At 48.3% G+C, this 25,751-nt stretch overlaps 1 protein-coding gene across 2 annotated transcripts in view; it reads right to left on the bottom strand.

The window, feature by feature from the left end:
• Window positions 1–25,751, bottom strand: part of Spock1 (sparc/osteonectin, cwcv and kazal like domains proteoglycan 1) — a 480,034-nt gene that overhangs the window by 151,973 nt on the left and 302,310 nt on the right. For both annotated transcript variants that reach the window (XM_087590365.1, NM_001271297.1), the window contains 1 exon segment: window positions 4,322–4,436. Coding sequence is in view for 1 of the 2 variants with exons in the window: in NM_001271297.1 (NP_001258226.1) it covers window positions 4,322–4,436 (115 nt within the window). In the remaining variant the exon portion in view is untranslated.

The following is a 25,751-nucleotide window of genomic DNA, read 5'->3' as shown; positions in this document are numbered from 1 at the left end:
ACAGAGCAGCAGATTTGAACCAATGATTCTCCCCTGCTGCCAGAGCCCTCTGCTGGCCCTGTCCCCTTGACAATATTCTACTTAAACATGCCCGAGAGGGTTTTTTTTATATATATATAAAATAACAACTATGACAAGAATGAATAATGAGATATTATTCTAACACACCCCTTCCCGTTGCTAGTAGACTCAGTTACAAACGGCATCCCGGTATGGAGTCTGACTTCCGTTTCCCAAGGGATCTGTATTTCCGCCATGAGCTATAGAATGTGTAGCCATTCAACTATACTCTCAGAATGTCCTCGTCCCTGGGGCAACTAGTGTGCTTTCTGTCACCCCAGATAGGTAGTCTGTGTTGCTTATAACCAGCTTGGTCCCAGAACAGAGGAAATGGGGAGACCACACCGAGTACTCGAGTGTGATCCTTTCTGCAGTTTCGTTAGCATGTGATCGTTTGATAGATTAATAGCTTATGCGTGTTTATTGCTGAAAAGTATTGATTATAATGGAAATGCCACAGCTGGTTGATAACTTCACCTTGAGTTCTTACTATCTGTGACTCTAAATGAAGTTGATACAAACATACGAAAGAGTATTTTTACATGTACATATGTGAAGTAAACCCTCTGAGATATTTTCTCCCAGCATGTCTGGACTTACACACACACACACACACACACACACACACACACACACACACACACACACTTGATATAGTTACAGAACATCAGACATCTTCAATTTGGGTACAATCTCACTTGCTATGCCACACTTAGGAAGTCTTAAAGCCAAGGATAGAAATCTCACATTATTTTCTTTGGAAAGTTTTATAGCCTTAGTGTGTGTGTGTGTGTGTGTGTAAATATAAACCCGCCACTCAAGTTAAATTTTAACATAGCATATTATGTAATTAAAAATTGTAAGTGTGGCTCACAGTACCATAAAGTATTCATGTATAAATATCAACATAAAATGTATATTGTATATGGACTATTAGTTAAAAGTCTCGATAAAAACAGGTCAGTAAGTCAAACCAGGGGCTGAAGAGGTGGCCCAGCACTGGCTGCTTCCACCTGTTTGGTTCCCAGCACCCACGTGGCCCCTGTTCCAGCAGATCCAATGCCCTCTTCTGATTTCTGAGGACATTAGGCACACCTGCGGTACAAACATTTACATTGAGGCAAAATGCTAATATGCATAAGAGAAACAAATTTTAACAAAGTAAAAAACAAGAAAAGAGTAGACAGAACACATTGAAACATTTTAGTAGCTGTATTTCAACAATGTGGCCGTTACCTACTTCCTATTTTTAATGTTTTCTAGGATGAGCTTCAACTATTGCACCAAAAGTAGAAGGAGAATGTTTAAGTCATCAAAGATACGCCACCCCGAGCATATGCAGCACTCTGGGGTGCCCTAGTGATCCCAAGGAGGCTAAAGCAGGAACATCTGGCCCTGAACTGACCTCCCACACCCACAGAAATGCTGAACAGCAGAAAGAAGTGAAAGAATTTATAGAATTCTCTGAGAAGGTCCTGAATAGAGCAGAAGAGTCCCCTATGGATTGTCTCACCAGATTTGGGGAGACTCCAGCAGAGGGAGCCCTGACAGACCGCTTCATCCATCAAATCTGTTTGGGTCAGCCCTGAAGTGCTGTGGCCACAGACCTGTGCTCCTAGGATCTTCTCCACCCACTTGAGCTCCACAGGCCATCCAGGCCCAAGGCATTTCCCTGACCTTGTCCCCTACTCCACTGGCAAACCAGCCTACATCTGGGGCCTCCTCATCAACTGGGGCTTCCAAGCTGCCTCCTGGTCTGTCAACAGCTTCTCGATGTCTCGAGGTAAGATTTTCCCCTTGAGCTGCAAGGGGCCAGCTTGGCTAGCAGCCTTGTCTACAGATGTTTTGCAAAATAAAAAAGCACTTCCCTGATTGGGGAATAAATAGAGTTGTCAATAATCTGTCTCAGCTCTAGGGGACCCCCGAAGTTTAATGTGGAAGGACAGATGTTTTATCTGGGAAGGCATCCAACGCTCTCTGGGGAGTGACACAATTGGCCTCTATTGAGGGCTGAGAAACCCCACTTTTGAGAGAGAGATTTGGTAAGATAACCACAGTGACCGCACACAGGCCTCCTAGGGCCAGGGCACCTCCCGAGTCCTGCTAAGGAAGAGGGCGCACCACCTTAGCCAAAGCTCATTGTGGAGTTGTTTTCTAGTAGGGAACAGGCCCTATTATCAGAGATGCAGTCATTTTCTCTGACTCCCCTGTTGCAAATCACAATGTGGCAGCAGAAATGTCACCGCAGTCCTTGAGGCTCTGCTCAAGGGCTGGAAGGAAGGCAGCATGCTCAGATCAGGGAAGGAATAGAAAGCCCAAAGGGAAGTTGTTTCTTTCTCAGGAGCTTATGTGGTTAGGAGGGAGGGTTCTGGCTGAGCTTCCAGACATATTCAGACAATGCTAACTATTATAATTATTGTTTTACTAATTGCTAGAGTGGCTGGCGTTGACATTAAACCACCATTATACGCCATCACCTTTATTGAACTGTCACACAAAATAGGCTGTGTCTTCATAGTCAATTCATTTAACAGATGAAGAAAAAGAAATTTAGACTCGCAAATTTACTTCTCAAGTTTACACGGGCACGGGGGATCTAACAAGGAATGGAACCCGCGTTTGTCTCCTCCCTAAATCCGTACACAAAGCTTTATAATTTCTCGGATGCAGGAGGTAGAGACTGTACTTTTCACATAAGCTGAGTGATAATCAGAGTATGGTGTGCCTAGGGAAACACCATGTATACCCGGACATATACTTACACACATGTGCACACACATATACAGGAGACCGAATGGTTGAACCTGGAACATTATCCCCAAGGACATTGTGTTAATTGTTAGTGGGGCTCTTGTATCCTCAAGCGTAGAAATTACAAGGGCTAGCGGGACTGGAATGGTTTTCTTGGAGTGTAGGTACCTAAAAGAAGGCACTTCGACTGGAGCCACCAGAATTATGTTTACATCCCACTTAGTAGTGACCCAAACATGATTAAAACAAAATCCCAGCACAGAGAAGAGGAAGTAGGCACAAGTCGCATCCTGAGCTGAGAAGCTGTTTGCTATTGATAGTTGCTGGGAGAAGGAAAACCAGTTTTCCTCAACGGAGTGACTACTAAGATCTATCAACCACACTTAAGGGCAGGACCCACGTGATTCCCAGGAAGAAGTGCGGATCTGGGAAACAGCCATGCACATCTCGGCACTTTTTGTCTGGGTCTCATAGACACGAATGCTGATTGTACATCAAACACTGAAAGTGATGCAAGACACGGATCCTAGCAGCCAAGTCTGAGGTCACAGGCGCCAGCCATAGGGAAGACAGAAGCAGAGGGTCACTTGACATGAAAAGCGTTGTTCTGGTGCCTGCATGGATTTCCAGGGAGGGATGGGACACTATTCAGAGGAAGCCATTGAGGAGTAAAAGACAATTACAACGCACCCCAGAAGGAAGAACCAAAAGGGCCAACTCTAAAGGCCACCGTCAAGATCTCTCGAGGGGAAGCAGTATGCAGCAGGGTCCTAGGCTATCATGCTGGGGCTAATAAAGCCAAGGTAAGCTACAAGAGGCTCGGGTGTCTGAAAGGCTGCCTTCCTCATGCACAGGCTGTCATCTGCAGCTGGACCGGCGAAGGGCCACCTCCTGCTTTCTTGGCTGCAAGCTTCCTGGACACCAGGGTCACTTGGGGAACAGGAAATGTTAACAAAAAAGGCTTTTCTGTTAAGATGAGGACTTGAGTCAAAATTAAGATTTTTGAAAACTTAAGATGGCTGTTCTTAAGAGCCAGAGAGATGGCTCGTCAGTTAGGAGCGCTGGCTACTCTTCTAAAGGACCTGGGTTCAATTCTCAGACGAGATTCGGCACCTTTAGGCTGGTATGGCCATAGCTGGGTTCAATTCTCAACGACAGGGGATACAATGCCCTCTTCTGACCTTTGTGGACCTAAGGTCACAAAAGTGTGTGGAGACCAGGCACGTATGTGATACACAGACATATATGCAGGCAAAACACACCCCAACATATAATAACAACAACAACAACAACAACAACAATAATTTAAAGGATTGCTGTCTTTTATAAACCTGAGGTTGCCATCTGACATCCATACTATCACACCTGAGTATAGGGACCTAGAACCATTTAAAATGGTGGCAAGCATAGCGCTCACTCTCTTTTTCATCCAGTGTGAGCCCATCGGATGCTTCAGTTTCACCAGCCACAGAACAGCCCTAACCTATAGCCGCCCCCTTCCCCAACTTACCTGGGCAACAGGTGCTTTCGGCTGACACACAGGGCTGTCTGGTAGTCCTGGGTCACACAGACTTTGTGAGGGCTGCATTTCACTTTCAGGCAGGGGTCCTTGGATGGGTCCAGGGCTGAGACAAAAGAAACAAGGGGGGGCAGGGTTAGCACCTCCAGGGAAATTTAATTTCCATCACCACTCAAATAAACAAGTGGGAAAAAAGCCAGCTGCACAGGTCTGTGCTGTTTCCTGCAGCTGGTGGGGACAGAGAGAAAACCCAAGGCAGGCAGAGCTCTGTCTGTCACTCAGGAGTTCAGGAATCAGGATAGCAACTCCCTTGCCTACCGGGCCTTTCAGCACCATGACTTCAGGCAGGAATTACTCTTAAAAAACAAACAAAACAAAACAAACAAACAAACAAAAAACAAAACAAAACAACAACAACAAAAACCCTTCAGAGTTGTACATGATCCAAGGACCAAGAGCTTTTTGCTCTGGTGTTTGCTATTGTCTGATGATGCTTAGTTTTAATTGTTCTCTATTGCATACACCCAGAATCCTTGCTGAAAAGTTTGCTCCTGCTCAAATGGACCTCGTGCACGAACAGTTTAAGGTTTGGTTTTTTTTTTTTGTTTTTGGTTTTGGTTTTTTAACTTCGGGATGGGCAAGGAATTTGTACAACACAAAGTTAGGATGTAAGTGGGAGAGGGAAAACGTTGCACATAAATATTTATTGTGTGAGGTGGGGATTAGATAAGGCTCGTGACGGGCATGGAAAGTGATAAGGGAGCTTGAGAGGAAAACAGAGATCAATTTCTAGGGCAAGGATTAGCGAAGCATTAATATTTGAATTGAGTCTTGAAGGATGGGCAGGATTCTGCAGAGCAAAGATGGAAAAAGACAAACAGGGCCAGAAGAGCGGCGTGAGCATTCGTGGGGCCAGAAGAGCAGTGTGAGCATTCGTGGGGCCAGAAGAGCAGTGTGAGCATTCGTGGGGCCAGAAGAGCAGTGTGAGCATTTGTGAGGCCAGAAGAGCAGTGTGAGCATTCGTGGGGCGACGCATTTTTGGGCAACCGTGGGAAAGTCGGTTTGTTCCCTGGGTTTGTGGATGTGAATAACGAAGAGAGGGGGAAAGCCGGCTCGAACACACAATGCCAGAAAGGATTCCCAGAGGCACAAGGTCACACACAGAGGCATTTTCTAGAGTAAGCCTGAGCAGTAGCCCCCAGGCTAATCTGCATGCCGCTGTAGATGCCACCAGCACTGCACAGAGGAGGCCCCAGGGAATTCTCTGCAAAACAAAGGCGACTATGCCATCTCTCAGCTTCCAGGCTGAAAGTCTATTAGGCAGTAAATCTTTCATAACTGTTCACCCAGCCAGGGGAGGAGTGCCCACCCCCCAACACCATCCCCACACAAACATTTGGTTAAACAGATTGACATTCCAAGCAGGAACTGCTTCGCTGTCTACCCCCACCAGTGAGGTCCCAGCGATCACATAGTCATAATCCCCACCACCGCCCACCACCCGCTCCACCCCAGGCCTTGGAAAACACACACTACTTTCTTTAGTTTGCGGCTAATTTCTCAAGGGTCCTGAATGCACAACATTGCAGTACATTCCTGCTGAATACCCAGGAGCAGCTCTGCCCCATGGCAGGGGTAGCAGCTGTGAACGACGAGGGTCTACCCTTTAGTCAGTCTTGACGGCAACAAGGCCCTGATTCCCATCCCAGTGGAATCCCCTGGCAGAGTCTACTTCCCACGGGATACTCTGGTGCCTGGAGCTTAACAGAGAAAAAGGCTTCTGTAAGAGAGGCTGGTCTGAGTCCAGGGAACAAGGCTTGCTCCTAGCTCTTAAGCTGAGAAGGGCCTCTGGGAGGCAAGCAGCAGAGAAAGCTCCTCTTGTGCCAGGCCTGCCTGGATGCCGCCATGTTCCTGCCTTGATGATAACAGACTGAGTCTCTGAACCTGTAAGCCAGCCCCAATTAAATGTTGTCCTTATAAGAGTTGCTTTGGTCATGGTATCTGCTCACTGCAGTAAAACCCTAACTAAGACAGCTAGACCACCAGCAACCCCACCACAGTGGCCAGTTAAGGCGTTTCCACCAGTTAGATTTCCACCAGTAAATGCCAATGCCTCTGAGACTTGGAATTTCTGCTTCAGTGGCTTTCAGAGATGGAGAATCTCAGGCTGGCCTCCTTGGGGGGAGGGGGGGTTGAAACCCACAACACTCTGTGATGTGGGCGACAGGCCTTAGGGTAGAACTTGAACTCTTTTTGCTTCTGCGGGTGACTTCTTATGAACACTTAATGTGTATGCTGCTCAGGTGGGCTGAACAATGCCACGGTCACAAGGAGAGCAAATGAGCTGTGCAAGAGAGAAGGGCACAGATCTCGGCTCACGGGCTTCTGGGACTGAGTTCTGTTCGGCTGCTTTCTGACCTGAATATACTTTCCCCTCTTGTATGGCTTGGTGGCTGCCATTGGCTAATACACGAAGGCGTGCTTATGACAGATCTAGGATGGGAAGCGTGTGCGTTGTAGTAGTTGGGCTTGGAGGTTTGCATTTTGTCCTCGAAGCGGGTAACAAGGTTTCCTAATTACAAGAACGATGGCTGGCCCTCAGTCGAGTGTGTCTGACAGGCAGGCAGCGAACTAAGCCCTCAAATTGGATTAGCTTATTACCCTAGTTTGCGTTCTGTTGCTGTAATAAATACAACTAAAAACAACTTAGGGAGGAAGGAGTTCATTTCCGCTTAAATTTCCCCAATCGTGGTCTACCACGGAGGGAAGTTGAGGCAGGAACTGAAGCTGGGACAGAGACAAGAACCAAGGAGAAGCGCCACTTACTGGCTCGCTTCAACTACCTTTATTATACAAGGTAGGACCGTCTGTCCTTCTATCCTTCATGGACAGGAGGTCAAGAAAATGCTGCCCAGTCAGACCCACAAGTCACCCTGACGGAGGTGATCTCTCAACTGAGGGTCCCTCTTCCCAGTCTGCTCATTTAGCCCTCATAGCATCCAAAGATGGGGCCTTGGCCGAAATGCACATCACATGAAATTAGCCTTAAAGATAAATAGCAGGAGAGAGGTACAGTGGGAATTTACATATTGGTCTGTAAACCCACACTACGTCCTGTTACGTGCCACAGTCTAAGAGTCACCCAGGAACTTCTGTCCTCTAGAAAGCTGACTTCGAGGCCAAACCTCATCCAAGTCTACAGCCCAGATCTCACCATTTTCCTGATGCCTTCTGGGAAAATAAGAAGTAAAAGAGCCCTGACCCCACACCATGCAGGCCCGGAGCAATGAGCTGAGTCATCCCATTTCCTGGCCCACAGCTCCGCCCGCATTCCTGGAGTCCTGTAAGCACCAGGCACAACCAGACGGCTAAAGGCCATCGTAAGAAATCAATCAACCAAAGCCAAGGCAGCGTGGCAACACCAGAGCCCAGCTCTCCTACTACAGAAAGGTCTAGATATTCTAACTCAGCCAAAGCACTAGAAAAATGATCTTAAATCCAATCTTATGAAGACAATAGAGGCCTTTAGAGAGGAAACGAATCAATCCCTTCAAGAAATGCAGGTGAATATAGTCAAACAGGCAGAGTCAAAACTGTTCAAGACCTGAAAATGGAAATGGAAGCAATACGGAGAGCACCAACTGAGGGGATCCTGCAGATGGGGAAACCTAGAGGAGAGAAGAGGAACTACAGATGCGGTCATCGCCAACAGGACACAAGCGATGGAAGAGAGAATCCCAGGCTTGTTTACTCTGGACATGGCAATGACCATCCCCTGTCTCCCAGCAGACATTTGGTCCACGTTCATTCAAGGCACTCTGTATTCTCACAATCTGTCATCCTACCGTTAGGATAACCATGATAGATGATCCTTCCTGTCTGAGAAGCCAGATGTTCTTAATAAACAGAGCATCCACTGCAAACACTGATACTTTAAAAATGTCAGTCCAACCAGTCCTGTTGGTTCAAGCCGGTAACTCAACTACTTGAGAGAATCTTAAGTTCAAGGCCTGCCCAGGCAACTAAGCACAATGCTGTTTCTAAATACAAAGGGAAAAGGGGGATTGGGGTAGAGCCCTTGCCTAGCATTCATGAGGTCCTAGGTTCAATCCTCAGCACCACACAAACAAACCAACCAATCAACCACTCGCCTACCCACCCACCCACCCATTCCTTGACTGCACACACCTATGGAAGGGTATACCCAGAGGAATCAAACCTGCCACACAGTAATTGTGAGGGTCTGAGTGCTTCCAACACATCTATGAATTGTTTAGAGCAAATGAACCCCACAGCGCTACACAACAGACGTGAATCAAGCCGTCAGCCTGTTTCGCCGCCTGCATACACTCTGCTTTGGAAGTCAGCAATGCTTGGCTTAAAGGCAGCTGAGAGGGTGGGGAGCCCCGGTCTACCATGCTCCGAGGAGCAGCCACAAGGCTTCCAGCACTGACACAGCATGGGGCTGACCTGGCTCCTCTTTACAAAGGGAATGACTTGATAGGATAACCTAGAAGTGGGTTTCATCTAGGGGTAGAGCCTTGGGAAGCTTTCTTCCATCCATGTTGGCCCGTTGACTGACGTGGTCTTTGCACATCTTGGACAGGCAGCCATATTGTTGAGAGTTCACTCCATCTCACAGCGGTTGCCTCAGACCCCCAGCTCTGACCATCTTTCCACCCCCACTTCCTCAATGTTCCCTGAACTTAGGTGCAGGGCTTGTGTTATAGATCCCCCATGTTGGACTGGGTACCCCAAGGTCTTTATTCTCTGCATTTTGACCAGTTGGAGAGGTTTTTCCAAGGGAAGAAAGTTCTTTGATGAGATGTGAGGCTGTGCATACCCATGGGCATAAAGATGATCTGTGTGAATGTGTATGTGCATACATGTGTGTGTGTGGGTACGTATGTACACTTGTGTGCATGTGTGTGCAAGTGTGTGTGCATACGTGTGTGCATACATGTGTGTGCATATATGTGTGTGTGGGTATGTATATGCACTTGTGTGCATGTATGCAAGTGTGTGTGCATGTGTGTGCATGTGTGTGCATACATGTGGGTACATACATGTGTGTGCATACATGTTTGTGTGTGGGTATGTGCGCTTGTGAGCATGCATGTGTGTGAATATGTATTCGTGTGTGTGTGTATGTGTGTGTGTGTGTTTGACATGGGGGAATGGTGGAACGCGGGAGCAGATGGAACAGGGAAAAGGGGGTGTACCGAATGCATTCCTAGCACATTTCTGTATGACATCCTCAAACATAATCATCAGGGCTGGACAGACGGCTCAGCAGTTAGGAGCATTGGCTACTCTCCCAGAGAACCCAGGTTTGATTTCCAGCACCCACATTGCAGCTCACAACCACCTGTAACGCTTCTGTCTCCATGGCCACTGCACACACATGCTGCATAGACACGCATGTGTCTGCAAAGCACCTGCACACAGAGAAGAGAAAGAAATGTGTCTTTTCAGAAAATAATGATGGTTAAAACTAACATTTTTAAAAAGAGAAACCCTGCCGCCAGGGTGTGTGTGTGTGTGTGCGCGCGAGCGTGTGTGTGTGCGCGCGCGCGTGTGTGTGTGGTGGGGATGACCAGGTGTCAGTCACAGCCCCACACAGATTTGAACTTTTGGTGTCAGGTACTGAGGATTTCTTGGTGAGACTCTCCAAGCACATGCTTGGTAACAAAATACAGCAATCCTCTGGAAACGACTACGTTTAGTGTGGCTGCTACGATTTGTGTCACCACACCTGCACGACTCGTGGAGAGCTGAACAGACCGTGTAGCCAGCGGGGACACAACAGGTCCTGGGAAGGTCATGTCATCCAGTTCACCTTCCAGGAGAAACCAGCACAGAGTCAACTGGCATAAGACACACACCTAATTAATTTTCCAAAATAACGTCCACAACTCTTTCTTCAAGGGAAGAAAACAAAGGAATGAACTAATTTATAGAGAGATTTGTTGAGCTCTAGCACACTGAATTCAGAAGCCAGTTAATTACAAGCTTCGTGTGGGTTTTTTCTTTTTAATTAATTTTATTTTTTAAGCTCATTGCGTGGTCTCAATTAAGGTGGTGATATTTTAATTATCGTAATTGTTTCTGAACTTGTTTTTGAGTTCAATGAGTTTATTTTTTAATTAGCTACATCGATTTTTGAAATCCAGGATCAAACCTCTTCACCATCCTTGGGCATATTCTACTGGCTTAACTGACAAAGGGTCAGGGTCAAAACACCCGTGAGAGCAAAGCCAGAGGCTACTTCCTGGCCTCTGAGAGGAGAGAGGGGTTTTATTCTGAAATTTGACACAAAAGATCCCCCAGTCACCTGGGCAAGCACACTTGCCTGTCTGAGTTTACTCGGCCAACATTAGCAGAGTTTTACTCCAAGAGAAGCATCTCTGGGCAGGCCAGAGGCCAGCATTTCCTCCTGGGAGCTCACAGCTCAATAGAAGACACAGATGTGGGAATCTGACCTTGCAGAGGGCTAGTGAGCTCCCTGGAGAGACGGGCACAGGTGGAAAAGTGGATTTGAGTTAGGCAGTAATGTGGCAGAAGAGAAGAGAGAGAGTCTCTTTCCAGGGACACTAGGGGACTGGCCCACTCAGGAACTCGTGCGACATCAGGCTTGCAACAGGCTGTTAGGAGTGGCAAGTACCCCACGTCCCCCCAGAGAGGGCAAGTAGACACAGTCATGGAGGGCCCTGACAGCTGTGGGGGAGCCACAGCCTCCAAGTTCCACATGGTAGGTCCTAGTGACGCTTGAGAAGCTCTTTCATTTCTAAGTATCCCAGAGCTGGAAGAGGGAGCCTCAGATTTCACACAAGCAAGAACTACCTCTCCATTAAGACAGAGGAGTGTTGAAGACTCTCAGAAACATCCTTTCTGCCTTCCCTGGACTAACTGCCTGATGCTCTCTCTCTCTGGTCATCAAGCCGCACAGGATTCTGGGGAGCAAACGCTACTACCCTCTGAGTTCAGGAAGCCAACAACGGATCTAAAAGTTGGGTGCACTGTGGCCCGCTGTGGGGATCCCAGAAGTTCTCTCATGCACGGGTCACTCAATTTACAAAACATGTACAAATTAATGATGGTCCAACCTCTCATTCCTGCCTCTAGGAGTGGCCTCTGCCCGGGATGCCCTCAGACAGTAGCCATCTGAAGAGCAGCCATGCCCAAGGATTCATTAAGAGTGACTTCAGAGATGACTGACAAAGAAATTACTCCAAACTGTGAAAACCTCCTCAAGCTAGGATCCTGGACATTTATTATAGCTTGTCTGTCCCCATGGTAACCCGCGTGCACATCTCGCCTCCCCATTCTCCAAGGCGCCTGTTTACTAGCTGACGACAGAACCTCACGGAATACAAATTGCACTCATTGGATCTTGCTGGAAGCTGGAAGGACGGCAGCTTGAAAAGTCTCCTTCATTACTCTCAGCCTTCACATTCAAGGGCTTCCCAAGTTCTTTGAGGCCGAACAAAGAGACTTATCAGCCACGTGGTTAGGTAGCACACAGAGTTAATTTCTGAGACACAGAAGACTAACCCTGTGTGTCCGAGGACTGGAGAATGGCCACAGAGGATGGTGTAGGACAGATAATGACACAGAGGCAGAGGACAAAAAGACAACAGCTAATCAAAGACAGCTCTGTTCTTCTCCTTTCCCCTAAAACCAGGGTCTGAAGAGTCCCGGTTCTCTGCATGAAAGTGAAAAACACCTTCCTCATCACTGAAGGCGTGAATGCAGGGACCGTCGTGGGAAAACACTTGCATGGTTTAAGGCGTTTATTACTCTTGACTTTATGATGTGCATAAAATTAACACTAGAAGACATTTTCATTTAAAAGAGGGGGGGAATTAGTAGCTTACGATCCGACGAGTCAAAATTAGACAAAAGGAGAACATGACGTCCCAGTGGTTTATCACAAGGGAAAACTAAACAATTGGAATGTTCATCTGCGATAGTTGTCTATGCCGCGTCATGGCTAATCTAGGTTGCCGGGCTTGGCTCAGCTGGGAAGAGGAAACCAAAATTAAACAGTTGCCTCCATCAGGGGGTGCTGGGAGCATGCCTGGGAGGCTGTTTTCTTGATTGCTAATTGCTGTAGGAGGATCCAGGCCTCTGGTACACGTGGTTCCATCGCTAGGCAGAGGGGCCTGAGCTGTGTAGAACCTTGACCATAAGCCTGGGAGAAAGCAGTTGCTTTCGGTCGTGGTGCTTGCCATAGCAACAGGAACCAGACTAGAACAGGCGGCTAGAACAGAAAAGCACAGACCGCACACAGCACATACTGCGGTTCGTTTATTTCCTCACAGCTCTAGAGAATGGAACCTTGTTGCTCCTCAGCATGGCGGGATTCTGTGGAAGCCTCTCCCTAGCCTGGGATTGCTCTGTCCCCATGTGGCCTTCTTTTGGTTGCATGCCCTTGGAGAGACACACAGTAGGTCCCCTCCTATGTTCTGATGTGGAGGGACACCGACTCTGGAGTTAGCACCCCACCCTGTAATGCTTAGAAAGGGTATATCTAATTTAATTCTGATCGCTTCCGAGAACCCTTGTTTCCAAACATGGCCGCGGTGCGTGTGGAGACTCCAGCTTGCTGGTTTGGAAGGGATGAGGTACCATTTGGCCCTTGACACCACCTCCAGGTAAATGGCGGAACTAACTACAAACCATCTGTGTCGTAGCGTGCAGCTGTGCTAAAGACATATACATTTGTACATACTAGCATAGGTAGACATTTGTGAGAAATTAGGTAAAAATGTAATTCGAGAGTAAAGATTAGCTGACGGGGGAAAATAGCTTCTCGGTACCAGAATAGCCTGGTCAAGCCAAGACTGAAATCCAGATTTGTCTTTTTTTTTCTAAAGAGGTACCTTCTCCTTTCCATTCCCACTTCTCCTGAAGCCTTGCCTCACCCAGCTTCTCCGGGTTGGTTGCTTTATACCCTGTGGTACCTCTGGAACACTCAGGTAAAAATTCAGATGCCCCCCAGAAGGCAGATTAACACGGCTGGTGCCTGCAGAAACTGGCTCTAGGACCACTGTCAGGGGATCTAGTCCCTTCTGCCTCCTAGAGAATCTTTTGTAACAAGGAGACAATAAAAGTTAGGCTTATGATTGAAGGCCAGAACAGGTTCCTGTCCGGTCCTGAGAGGTTTTGCCATTTGCCTCAGTGATGAAGAAGCTGAGGACTACCCATGACTGGCTGGAATTAATGGCATCCATCAGGAAGAGAACGGGCCCTTGGCTCACACACAGACAAGACATTATGAGCAACCACCGCTAAGGCCAAGATGGTCAGTTATACACCCTAACCATTAGAAGGCCAAGCATCGTGAGACCTGTGCTTGATCGGCTGTGGAAAATGTGTGTCAGCGGGCACAGAGCTGTAGCAACCTGGCCAGCTGTTCTCCACTCCAAGGCTCTCACCACATCCTCCCACTTCCTACGAGCTCCATAAGGAGGGAGGGAGCGCCTTAACTTGGTGATTCCAACAAGAAACTGATTTCCCTTGGAAAGAGTCACATGGGGCAAAGGGCGCCACACAGAATAGGGCAGCACGGGGTTGGGCCTCAGTGGGGAGAAAGGGAAGGAGGAATATCTTAATCTTATTATGATAAGGTCTCACTGGTCAGGGAACTGGTGATGTTAACAGTCACACATTCTATCTCCACCATGCGGAAGCCCGGGCAGACATCAGTGTACTCTTGACTGATCAGCTGGTAACAGACACAGACACCAACTGACCTATTTGTGGTCATGCAGTCAGTGAGGCTGGGCTTTAGTTCTGACAAGTGTCATACTACAGGGGAGGCCCAGAGCCACCAGAACACTAATGCCACACTCCACTATGGGGATCAAGGTGGGGAACACAGCACCAAGCAGCCACACACTCTATGCTGAGTGTGGTACCAGCCGTCTATGATGTCAGCACTCAGAAGGACCAGGAGTTGAGGTCACCCTTGGCTACACAGTGAGTTCAAGGCCCACCGGGGCTACTTGAGAACTTTCTTGACAAGCAAGCAGGCAAGCAAAAACAAGCCAAGTTTTGGGGTGTTTGAATAAGCTTGTGTTTCTGGTTTGATAGATAGATAGATAGATAGATAGATAGATGTAGTATTCGAGCTATATATTAAAGTCAAGGGTTCTTTCAAAAGAACTGTCCAAAGAATTAACTGGGGGAGTCTCGTTTACATACCTCTCCTGAGGCTCTTCTGACACATTTAACCCATGGCACAGAGGGAGGGGTCCACCAAGCCTGGCAGCAATAAAGATGGCCCAGAATTGGGCTGGAGCGATGGCTCAGTGGTTAAGAGCACTGACTGTTCTTCCAGAGGTCCTGAGTTCAAATCCTACACCTACATGGTGGCTCACAACCATCTGTAATGGGATCTGATGCCCTCTTCTGGTGTGTCTGAAGACAGCCACAGTGTACTCATATACATTAAATAAATAAATAAATCTTAAAAAAAAAAAATGGCAGGATGAACAAGAGGACCCGAGAAAGGCTAGACCTCAAAGAGGAGGACAGGATTTGTCCACAGAGATGTCACAGCCTCCCATCCCTCAGGACGGCCAGAATTTAATCAAAATGTTTTAGTAGTAAAAAGGACTAGGGCCCCTTTTCACTCTAATTGACATAAATTATTCATAAGACGAGAATGAGCAGAAGAGAGAGGATTATTTAAAATACAAAAGAACCAATTCATAACCTAGGAGGATCAGAGTTCATAACAAGACAGGAAAAGTCAAATATTTACAGGGGGAAGAAAGTGGCTCGCCTAAAAGATAAAAGATCGCCGTCGCGCAGAAAGGCTATATCCGTATCTGTGCACCATTTCCACACTGCTAAAACCCCCATAAACCACAGAGCCTTCCCCAGAACAAAGTCAGACACAGAACGAATTCTCCCGAAGCTGATTTCCCCACTGTGATCAGTGGCGTGGCTATTGACCACGTTGAGAATCCACCTCCACCCTTTCTGTGCACCAAGAAGTGATGGGCTGCAGGGTTTGCAGCAGAGAGGTTAAAGGGGTGGGGGCATGCTACCTACCCTGTGGGGCCTGAGGTCTGAGGTTTGAGGGGAGAATCCAGGGAAGGCGCCTGACACAGATGGTCAGCTGCCACCCTTGTTCCCACCAGCTCCTCTCAGCTTTCTCCCAAGGTCCAGAGAACCACATCAGGAACCAGAATGTTCTCCTAGCCTCCTCCCCAAAGAGGCTAGAAGTGAAGACCAAGAATCACTTTCCTGGGGTTGGGGATTTAGCTCAGTGGTAGAGCACTTGCCTAGCAAGCTCAAGGCCCTGGGTTCGGTCCCCAGCTCTGAAAAAAAGAAAAGAAAAAAAAAAGAAAAAAAAGAAAAAGAAAAAGAATCACTTTCCTAAGTTCTGTGTTCCAGGATCGTACAACCAAAGCCACATCCAGAAAACTACACCACCACACCCCCACAGCCGTGTGTGTAATGTTTTATTATGCTCGAGGGACATTCTGTGAACCTTGAAACATTTGTGCTGGGGAGAAAGGGGGTTGGAGGGCTGAGGTATCCTCGGAGCTTACATTCAAGTGCAAGCAAAAGAACCTGGTGAAGGAAAACAGAGTTCGGTAAACGCTGTTAATACAAGCAGACAAAGGGCAGAGGCTGAGGCGGTTGGTTATAAGTGGGATAGGTTGGGGGCACTCAAGTAGGCGAAAAACAGCAATGTGAACTGGTGTAGAAGGTTCACATCTCAGGTCTTCAGTCAGACCCACTCACTGCCTACACCCAGATGTGTCTATCCTGTTTCTGCAGAGCTGGTGGGAGATGGGAATACATTGCAATGACCAGTAAGATCTAGGGTAAGCCTGCCTCAGAATGGAGTGAAGGGTGCTTGCTCCAAAAGACCAACCAGAGCTCCTCGGATGATGTGACATCCTATGAGCAGATCATCAGGGCGGAGCTCTATGGAGGCTCTTGGAACCCATTTGCCTTCCCGAGGAAGGGTCAAAACCAGATGAAGAGATAGAGAACCAAGAGTGGCATGCATTATGTGCCTAGGACAGCCTGTCCCGCCCTCCTTTTCTTGTTTCTACAATCCAGTGTAAGCCTTGTTTCATCACGGCCATCACTGGTCTGCTGTGTGATCGACCCAAAATTCACATAGACTGGCAGAGAGGAGGCTCCAAGGGTAGACAGACAGTGTCTTCTCAGCACTGAGGCTCAGAGTAGGTGTTTGCTCTTACTGGACCTGAGAGACTGGGAGAAAAGTTTGAAAAGTGCTGAAAGTGTTTACAGATTTAAAGGGTCCTGGAGAAAAGAAGAAAGCTCTCCAGAGCCTGTCACGCACGGTGGAAAATTGCCAGAGAGGGAAAGAGCATCCAGAGAACACTGGGTAGCGAAACGTCCATTCTGTCTGGACTGTAAAGCGGGTCCCATTCAAGGCACTTCACCAAGAATGTATCCCATGTCCTTCTAGCAAGCATCCGGGCCACCTCCTTCTAGAGACCTCAGTTCCACCAATGAAAGAACCCAAGGCTGGCTTTTCAAAAAGCGGATGGTATAGTTTAAAGCATTTGGGGGCTGATTTTTTTCCTACGTGCCAAAAACTAGGTGAGGTACACACAAGCATTTGCGGTTCCCTAGGTATCACACTTAATATTCTAATTGAAGCTGTTATTGCTCTTGTCCCTCCCAGTGTTAATTTTCCGGATACTCTCGGCCATGGATTTATAAATGGGTAATCAGAGACTATTCATTTCTAAGCTCTTTCTTTCCCCAATTAGGGCAGATTCATTTCTCCTTCTTCGGGAAGGTTCCCAAGGTCATTAAATTTCATCCCAGAACCGAGGATGTTGAAGCAGTCATCACAAAGTTAGTGCTGAGTGGAGCCAGGGTTTCTTGGGGGCAGCATCTGAAGGGCTTGGAAAATATCTCGAGCAGAGAGAATGGCTGCCGGTCCCACGGCAGGGTTTGACAAGTGCTGTCTCACTTCAGTCTTACGTTTTCTTCTTGCTCCTTCCACTGTTTCCAGGGCCGTACACCGCTCGATCATTGCTAACATGCCTCACCACAGTAAGGCTAGTGGTTCATGCTCCAAAGCTGCCCACAGCCATTGCGGTAAATCTCCAACCCCAATAAGCCCATGCACAACCACACACTCAGTTATTATATTTATAAGCTGCATGCCTACATTGGGCAGCTCTACCTCTCACTACTCCACTCCCCCAGCTAGGAGATCCCTTGCTGCTGGCAGCCTCCCCAGGCCACGTGGTTCTACTCCATCTTCCTTCCTTCCCCCTCTCCTGTCTCTGTCTCCTTTCCCTTCCTCTGCCCAATCACAGGCTCCAGCCTTTATCTAACCAGTTAGAATGGGGAAAAGGTTCACAGGAAATCACCTGATCCACTCCTGCTTGGGGCAGCCCCTATTGGGGAAGAGGAATTAACATCAGTATACAGACAGCACCAGGGCAACCCACAATGCCCAGCCCGCTGTGTCCTGCCTGCAGCTCTGCCAGTGTGCCCCTGTGCTCCTTGCTGTGTCCCTCACACCACTCTAGGAGAGACGCACATACGAACATAAGGCATGTGTCGGGTCTTCCTGTGCATGGAAGACACACAAAAACAAATCACACCTGGGAACCAAAGAAATACAACTAGACCTGGCCCCACATCACTCAACTAAACGATCCCTCCGTTATACGACTCCAAGTCTGTCCAGAAGCCTGTATAGATCTGTAGTAAATGCCTTCTAAGAATGAGGACACTGCTTTGCCTTTCAACTAATTCCTGACCCTGTCCACGGCATCTGCAGTACCAAAGAGGCTCACTGTGGTGGCTACACCCAGGGACCTTGGCTTTTCTAACCCTCTAGTCTGCTTTGAGAGGCCTGGGAACACACTCCTGGACCATTTCCGAATTCTGGGTGACCTGACGTGAGTGTTTCAAAGGATGCTCTTGGTTAATGCTGGTTCAAATCACCGTGTAATGGCATCACTTGCTGGATGACCTGGTATCTATAGATCCCGAGAGCCTTGAGAGCCTCCAGCATCTCCAGTCTAGCGTCTTCATTGACATCAGTTGACATCATAGGAAGGCTACAATCCCTAGTGTGCCCTGTGATTATGAAGCCACGTTATATGCCAAGTACTGTTATAAAAGTACACATTGAGTGGTGGCTGAGACCAAGGCCACCATAGGCCAGCAGGGATGGTCAAAGAGGAAAGAGAGGAAGGAGGAGGCCAAGGGAAATGACGCCTGGAAAGAGACAAGGGGAAGATGTTGATAAACTTGAAAGAAGAGGAAGGCGGGAACTTCTTGGAGAGCCGGTACATGAGCCCTTGAGCCTGAAGGAGCTGAAGACGCTCTTGACACCGGAGGTGCAGGGAGTCCAACACAATTCATGTCTTCTTTCTCTGCTGTAAACTGCAACTCTCCTAAACTCTGTTTGGAGGCTCTGTTCTCATCCAAAGAGCACGTGTGGGACTCCTTATGCCATGCCGGTGGCTTCCGGTTTATCATATCGGTTGTCCTACTCAGGGTTTCTATCCCCGCGCAAACATCATGACCAAGGAGCAAGTTGGGGAGGAAAGGGTTTATTCAGCTTACACTTCCACACTGCTGTTCATCACTAAAGGAAGTCAGGACTGGAACTCAAGCAGGTCAGGAAGCAGGAGCTGGTGCAGAGGCCATGGTGGGATGTTACTCACTGGCTTGCTTCCCCTGGCTTGCTCAGCTTGCTTTCTTATAGAACCCAGGACCACCAGCCCAGGGATGGCACCACCCACAATGGGCTGGGTCCTCCCACCCTTGATCACTAGTTGAGAAAATGCCTTACAGCTGGGTCTCATGGAGGCATTTCCTCAGGGGAAGATCCTTTCTCTGTGCTAACTCCAGCTTGTGTCAAGTTGACACAAAAACCAGCCAGTACCTCAGTTTCTAATTCCATCAAAGGCGTCCTCGGAGGCCTGACTGACTTACCCAAAGTGACAAAGGGGAAGGCAGTTTCTTAGCAAACTTTGTGCTGTAACTTGAGGGTAAAGCTAAGACGTTGGGACTCTCCCTTAGGGTCACACACATGAGTGTGCTTGATTTTCTGCAAATCTCTCTTAGGGGAAGTCCACATCCCAACCCTTAGCTATGCTCCTGTTGTTTTCTCCAGTGCCTTTCTTTGCACTAAAGCATCTTTAACAAAATCCCCAATCTCTGTCACCCTGCTTAGATCTTAGACTCTTCTGTACCTTGAAGCTGAGTATCTTGGTTTGGCCTGAATTGTGGTCCCTAAGGTAAGAGTGGGGAGCTGTGGCTCTGCCTCTCCCCCACCACTGACAATAAAGACTTCTCTTAGGATGCCCCATTCTCGGAGGTGTATCCTTGTGGCAGGGATGCTCCAGGCAGCTTGTTAACAGGTAGATGCCTAGCAGGAAAGCATTGGTAACAGCATGCTGACCGTGCCCTAGATCTGGGCCGTCTACAAGATCCAAGATTGCAAGGTCATCGTGAAGGAAGTGTAAGGTCAGAGTCAGTTGGCTTGGCAGAGCAGTCAGCAGTCAAGAGCCCTGTGTTGCTGGGTGGCTCTGGCCTTAGCAAGTCCTCAATGAGTGTCAAGTTCCCCTTTTCCTCGTACCATGCCTCTGAAACGTCCTTCACACCCAAAGCAGCACAGATTGGGTGCTTTCCTTTCTAGGTCACATTTAGGCCAAAGCAGTGAACTGGATCACCCTGCCTCTAATATCTGCTTTCCAGGAGATCCAAGACAGGTTCTACCATATCAGTGCGAACCTTGATATCCAGTGAGTCTGCCTCGAAGAGGCCTGGCTCCACCCTGGAGTCCCCTACACTGGAAACCTGATCATCCACTACCTTCCCCACTGTGTGGTGTCCAGTGGGAGAAATGTGAATTGTCGGATCTGTGCCTCTGTTCAGTGGGGTTCAACTTCTAAACTGATACCTGGCACTCAAGGAACGTGAAGAAAGAGACAAAGGGGAAGAGAAACGGTGGAATAATAGAAAGGCCTTTCCCCAAACACTTCTTCCCACGTGCAAATGTCTGACAGACTTTCCTGGCGCCAGCCCCCACTGGCTGGGACTAACCCAGCCATCAGGCCTTTTGTGATCCTGAACAAGCTAATGAGCGGTCTGTGTTGCCGTGTAATCCAAACAGTATCTGTTTCATGCCCAATCGTTTTTTAAATGGGCAACAAATCTCCCTGGCGTGTTCCTTTCTCTGACAAACAAAAGCTCTGTCTGGGCTCTCTGTGGGCTCTGTCCAATCAACAAGAACAAGAGCTCCCAAGGATGCTAATTCAAAGTCCCCGTCACAAAGCCAGGGCCTCCTGGGCCCTCTGGTCTGGCCTAACAAGGTTCCCCGGGTTGGCAGCTCTGTCCAAAGCTGGAATAGGGAAAGCCAATTGGTGATGTGTATACCACTGTATTGTTTTGTTTTGTAACTAGTTCCTAAAGAGCGCAATGACAATGTCTCACATGATGTCACTGTTTCAGACAGCCACATGCACGGATAGAGCACGACGAAGATTCACCTCGTCATCGTTACCGCATAGGGTAGAAACTCCACGAATAAGAATAGAGGCACCACGAATAAGCAGCCTCTGGACAATATTTCTGGGCTGTTAGGCAGCAGCCAGAGCACACACGCCTTTGCATACTGAGAAGCAAAGGGCCTGTGGTAGAAACCCACCGAGTGGTAGACACCCACGAAGGGACCCCTTCAGTGTGCCTTACAGCAACTCCTTCAGACTTCTTGTGCCAAAAGTCACCAACTCCTCCCTTGGGTCCAACAATAACCAAAAGCAACACAGGAGTCTGGTCTACCTGTCTCCACTTTGCTCCTTTAACCTTAGGTCCTGTGCTTGTCTCTGCCCAAGGGTCGGTCCATCACTTGAGATGCAGGTCTAGAAACGGGCACAACGACGATCGACGGCATCTTGCTGTCCTGTTCTAGAACTTCTAAAGGGGCTTTCCAGTTGGATTCCAGGGACAGCAAGACGCGGAGGGATAAAACACCTCAAGACCTGAACTTCTTATTTGTACTTTGTACTTTCCTAGTGTAGACTGATGAAGTCTCTTCTCTCTGCTGTTTGACCACTGCTCATATCTGGAACGCTGGGATAAGTACAGCTTTGCCCGCTGGGGCTGGCCAGAAGAAGTCTGGGCTTTTGCCCTAAAACTCTGGTTTCAGCCTAATGTGTGACTCTCCTCTCCTAGTCCTGGTGCAGCTTAGCTTGCAGGGTTTGCAGTCGTCCTGGAGCACCGTTCCCATGGCAACCCATCCTCTTGATTCCAACAGGGCCATCGGCAAGGGACCCGGGTTTACTGGGTTCACTCTGAAGCAGTGCGGTACCCAGTAGTTCAGCATTGCTTAAGCACAGATGTTCACGCCGCATCTGCCTCATGCAGCTTCCCTTCTAGATGCGGAGAGAGGATGATCTCGATTCAAGCCCAGGAAAGCTAAGGGCACCCATTGTATTTGTCTTCCTAGAACCCTGCCAAGAACCCTCTGTGACAGGGCTCGCCCTGACCCCCATGACGCAGATAACAGAGATGTAGAAGGCACCCAAGTGTGTGCCGAGTTTTAGGGGCCAAGGAAGAAGTCAACCGCAAGTGGATGCAGAGACACCTGCACTGGGTGCAGATCCCACAGGACCCCCGGCTTACGAGGCGCATTCCAAGCAAGTCTCGAACAGTGTTAGAGACAGCAGGGTTCTCCTCGGGCTGCAGTGTGACTTTGAACTGAAAGGTCTGGACAGTGCTGGCTTTGCCCTCCTATAGCCCCACAAGGCGGCCTCCATTTTCTCTCCCTTGCTTCCTTCCCACTGTGGCTGCCACTATGGCCCTTTCACCCTTCCATTCCTCTCCTTCCCCCATCGGTTCATTAATTCCCTGTCTGGTCCCAAAGGGCCCTTCGTGTCTACACAGAGACCCCATAAGGACTATCTTCTCTTCACAAACTAAACGAGTGTGCCACTCATTTCGGTGCTACCTTCCCCCCAGCGGAGCCCCAGGGTGGGTGGGCTAGGCGGTTCCAGGAGGATTGGTCCTCTTCGGTTTTATAGCAGTTCCCCGAGCCCCAGTGCTTCATTGTTCAGCAGACAACATAATAGCTTCATTTTTCGCTTTATCGGGCTAAGTGTTCTGCTCTGCATTTTGTTAAATTTTGAGTAATCGCTGGAGTAATCCTCCACCTGGGGGTATGTTCTTCCCCCCCTCACGGGCTGCATGCTGCACACAGCTCTCTTCCCCAAGCCTCTCTTTGGCAGCCTTCACTGCCAGATCCAAGAGATGATGCTACAGCAGGGAGGCAACCAAAGGACCTCTCGTTCCTGCTGCCGCCGCCTGGGCTGAGCCCCAGTCGCTAGGTATCCGAGAGCAGAAGTAAGGGCATCTTCTCTGTGGGTCATTCCTGTGGACTTTCCTGCTAATCTCTGGGTCTCAGCCCAGCCCTGAGCACTAAGCTCTAAACCATGAACGAGTGGGGGTCCCGCCACATGAAAGGCAGTTCCGGTCAAGCATCTGCAGAGAGGCTCTGGTGGCCCTAAAGCCTACACGTAAAAATTCAAAGCATATAAACCTTGAGAGGAGGTGAAGAAGATAAATAAACAAACAAACAGACAAATAAATAAAATAAAGACCTCTTAACTCAGAATCACCTCTACTTTGAATAATTTAAACCAATAGATTAAATACCCCAGATGTAGCTATTAATGTCAAATACATGTTGCTTTGCAGGCTCCAAATTAGAGTATTTAGAACAAGACTCCACCTGATGCCTTGGCCCTAAATGTAGTGCCAGCCTTCTATCTCTGTTCCTTTGATCTCTGAACACAGTTGCTGTGTTATGTTACTCAATCAGCATTGCTTCAATCTACCGTGCTAGTCACGATTGGCATTTTGATTCATGAGTTTACTAGGTTTTGGCTGTCACTCACCAGATTGTAAGCTCCTGTCTTGTGTTTTTTACTTCTCCCAGAGAAGCCAGCCAGCTACCTAGTTTGCTTGATACAAAATATGATCAACAAATTCATAATAAATGCCTCGTTTATGATCCCTTGACAGCAATGGAAACACATCTGCCAAGGTTTGCCTACGTCTAAGACGTGGCGTGATGGAGAGTTGTTTAAACCTATCTTTTTATATCAATTATTCAGTCCCACGGCCTCTCGATTTCTCTAATATAAGAATAAAATTCAATGGCTGTCATACTCTGAGTGAGAGCTGAGAACTGTCACCCCCACTTCTTGTCTCTGGTGATGTACAGGAGGCAGGATTATCTCAGTGAGAATTCAGGTCCCCAGCAAAATACATTGGGGGTTAGTTTTATGTTTTTGCTTTCAAGCTGGTAAAAAGTTGTTTCCTCTTTCTTTTTTTAAGTCCCCGTCCCTAAGGGAAAAGAAGCCTATGATCAGTGTATTGTTCCCATCTGGACACCTAAGGAAATCTCCCTTCCTCCTGCCATGTTAACTGCAAGGAGATTATGGGAGGAGCTACGCTTCCATCAATGATGTCGTGTAACATCTGGAGACCTGGAGAATCATCATGGCTGCTATGTGTTGGAGTGAGGGTGAGGCTGCTGGATTTAGGTAGAAGGGGCAAAGGAGGGTGTGAACTCTAACGGGGCACGGCTCTGTAGTAGAGAGCTCTTCAGGCAAATGTCAATGGCGCCAAGTTTAGGGATCCCGAGAATAATCTACTTCTTGGGGTTAGACACATCGGGGGGAAGGTGGGTAATAACACATGGTTCTGGATGGTTCTGAGCTGGAGAGATGAGAACCAAGACCAGAATGCCCCTTAAGAACACCCAGAGACACTCATGATCCCACCCAGCTCGGGAAGGGTCTTTCCTGTTTCCTCCTGTGGTTGAACTGTTGAAGAGATCAGGTGCCAAGCTGATCTGTCCAAGGCTCACACCCCAGCCTGGTATTCTACCTGCCCACTCCATCACACCGATTCCAGTGAGCAGCTCCAAAGTGACCATCGGCCTTCACTGCCGTCAGCTCAGGCTGGAGCAGGAGCTGCACCCACGATGTGAAGCCGACCGAGGTATTAAACAGCGGGCGTGGATATGCCAAGCGCAAGTTCGTCAGACGGCTATGGATCAGAAGGAAACCCCTCTGCTATCCTGGGACTTGCTGTCTAGTGTGGTGACAGAGTGACCGTGTGGAGAATAACCACCATAGAGAAGCAGCATACGCAAACAGCCATCAAGGATTTGATTGGCACCCTGAGTTATCTTCCAGCACCACGAGAAGACCCTGTCATATCAAAGCATCCAGAGGTAGCCTTTACAGAGCGTATTTGAGGATGGTCCAGGCCCTAATTTGCTAAATGATGAACTACTGTAGCACCGGGCAAGGCAACAGGAACCACAACAGCCGTGATATCAGCCAACAACTCTGGGCACAGAAAGGTACATGCAGGGTGCTTTGCTGTGCCCCTGTCACGACCCATCTCACGACACCTCTATAACAACCCTGTGCTGCTGACAGCATTGCCTCAGTCGTCAGGAGCTCAGAGTCAGGTTCCACCACATAAAATGACTCCGAGGGCCATGCCTTAGTCAGCAGGCCGGGTGGCATTAAGTCCCTCAGTGCTCGGCCTATCAGCACGGTGGCTGCTTTTTTTTCTGCCACAGCCCAGTCTGCATGCCAAACACAGCCTGAACGTAGTTGTTTTTCTCGCAGTGCTAATGCATGACCTTCCTCCCACCAAACAGTATGTCGCAGTTCTAAGTGACATCTAAGAAAAATTAGGGGGTTGGCGGGTGATGTATTGAAAGACATACACATCCTGCACCAAGCAGAAAAAAAAGGTGTACACGTGAAGGCCACGCTGTTTGGTATGTAAATGATCATAGGCTGTTGAAGGCTGAAAGGCTGGGAGGTTCTATGAAGTCCCCAGGTATGCTGCCAAGCACCAGGATAAACATATTGTTGCAGCCCCTCCTCCAGCTTGTAAATCCTCCACACTGCATTAAAGTCTGTTAATGGGACCAGCGACGTTCAAAATAAACTGTGCTTTCTATGTGAACATTTGATCTAAGTCATCACTCTTCTACAAAACTGAGTTTCCCCTTATTAATTTTTCAGTTCTCATCAAGACAGTCAAGTAGTGACCATCTTGCCCTGATACTCATTCACTGGGAACCTGGAAGTCCATGTGAAGGTGGACATAGGCAGGGAAAACTGGAAGCTAGGACAAGTGAGTCCATTCTGCTTGTGGTAGTTTCAATATGCTTGGCTCAGGGGATGGCACTATTTGGAGGTGTGGCCTTGTTGGAGTAGGTTTGGCTTTGTTGGAGTAGGTGTGGCCTTGTTAGAGGAAGTATGTCACTGTGGGCGTGGACTTTAAGACTGCTAGATGCCTGGAAGCCAGTATTCTGCTAGCAGCCTTCAGAACAAGAGGTAGAACTCTCAGCTCCTCT

Source organism: Rattus norvegicus, chromosome 17, assembly GCF_021556685.1.
Source record: "Rattus norvegicus strain SHRSP/BbbUtx chromosome 17, alternate assembly SHRSP_T2T, whole genome shotgun sequence".
NCBI classification, from domain to species: Eukaryota; Metazoa; Chordata; class Mammalia; order Rodentia; family Muridae; genus Rattus; species Rattus norvegicus.
This window is presented reverse-complemented; position numbering and strand designations above follow the sequence as displayed.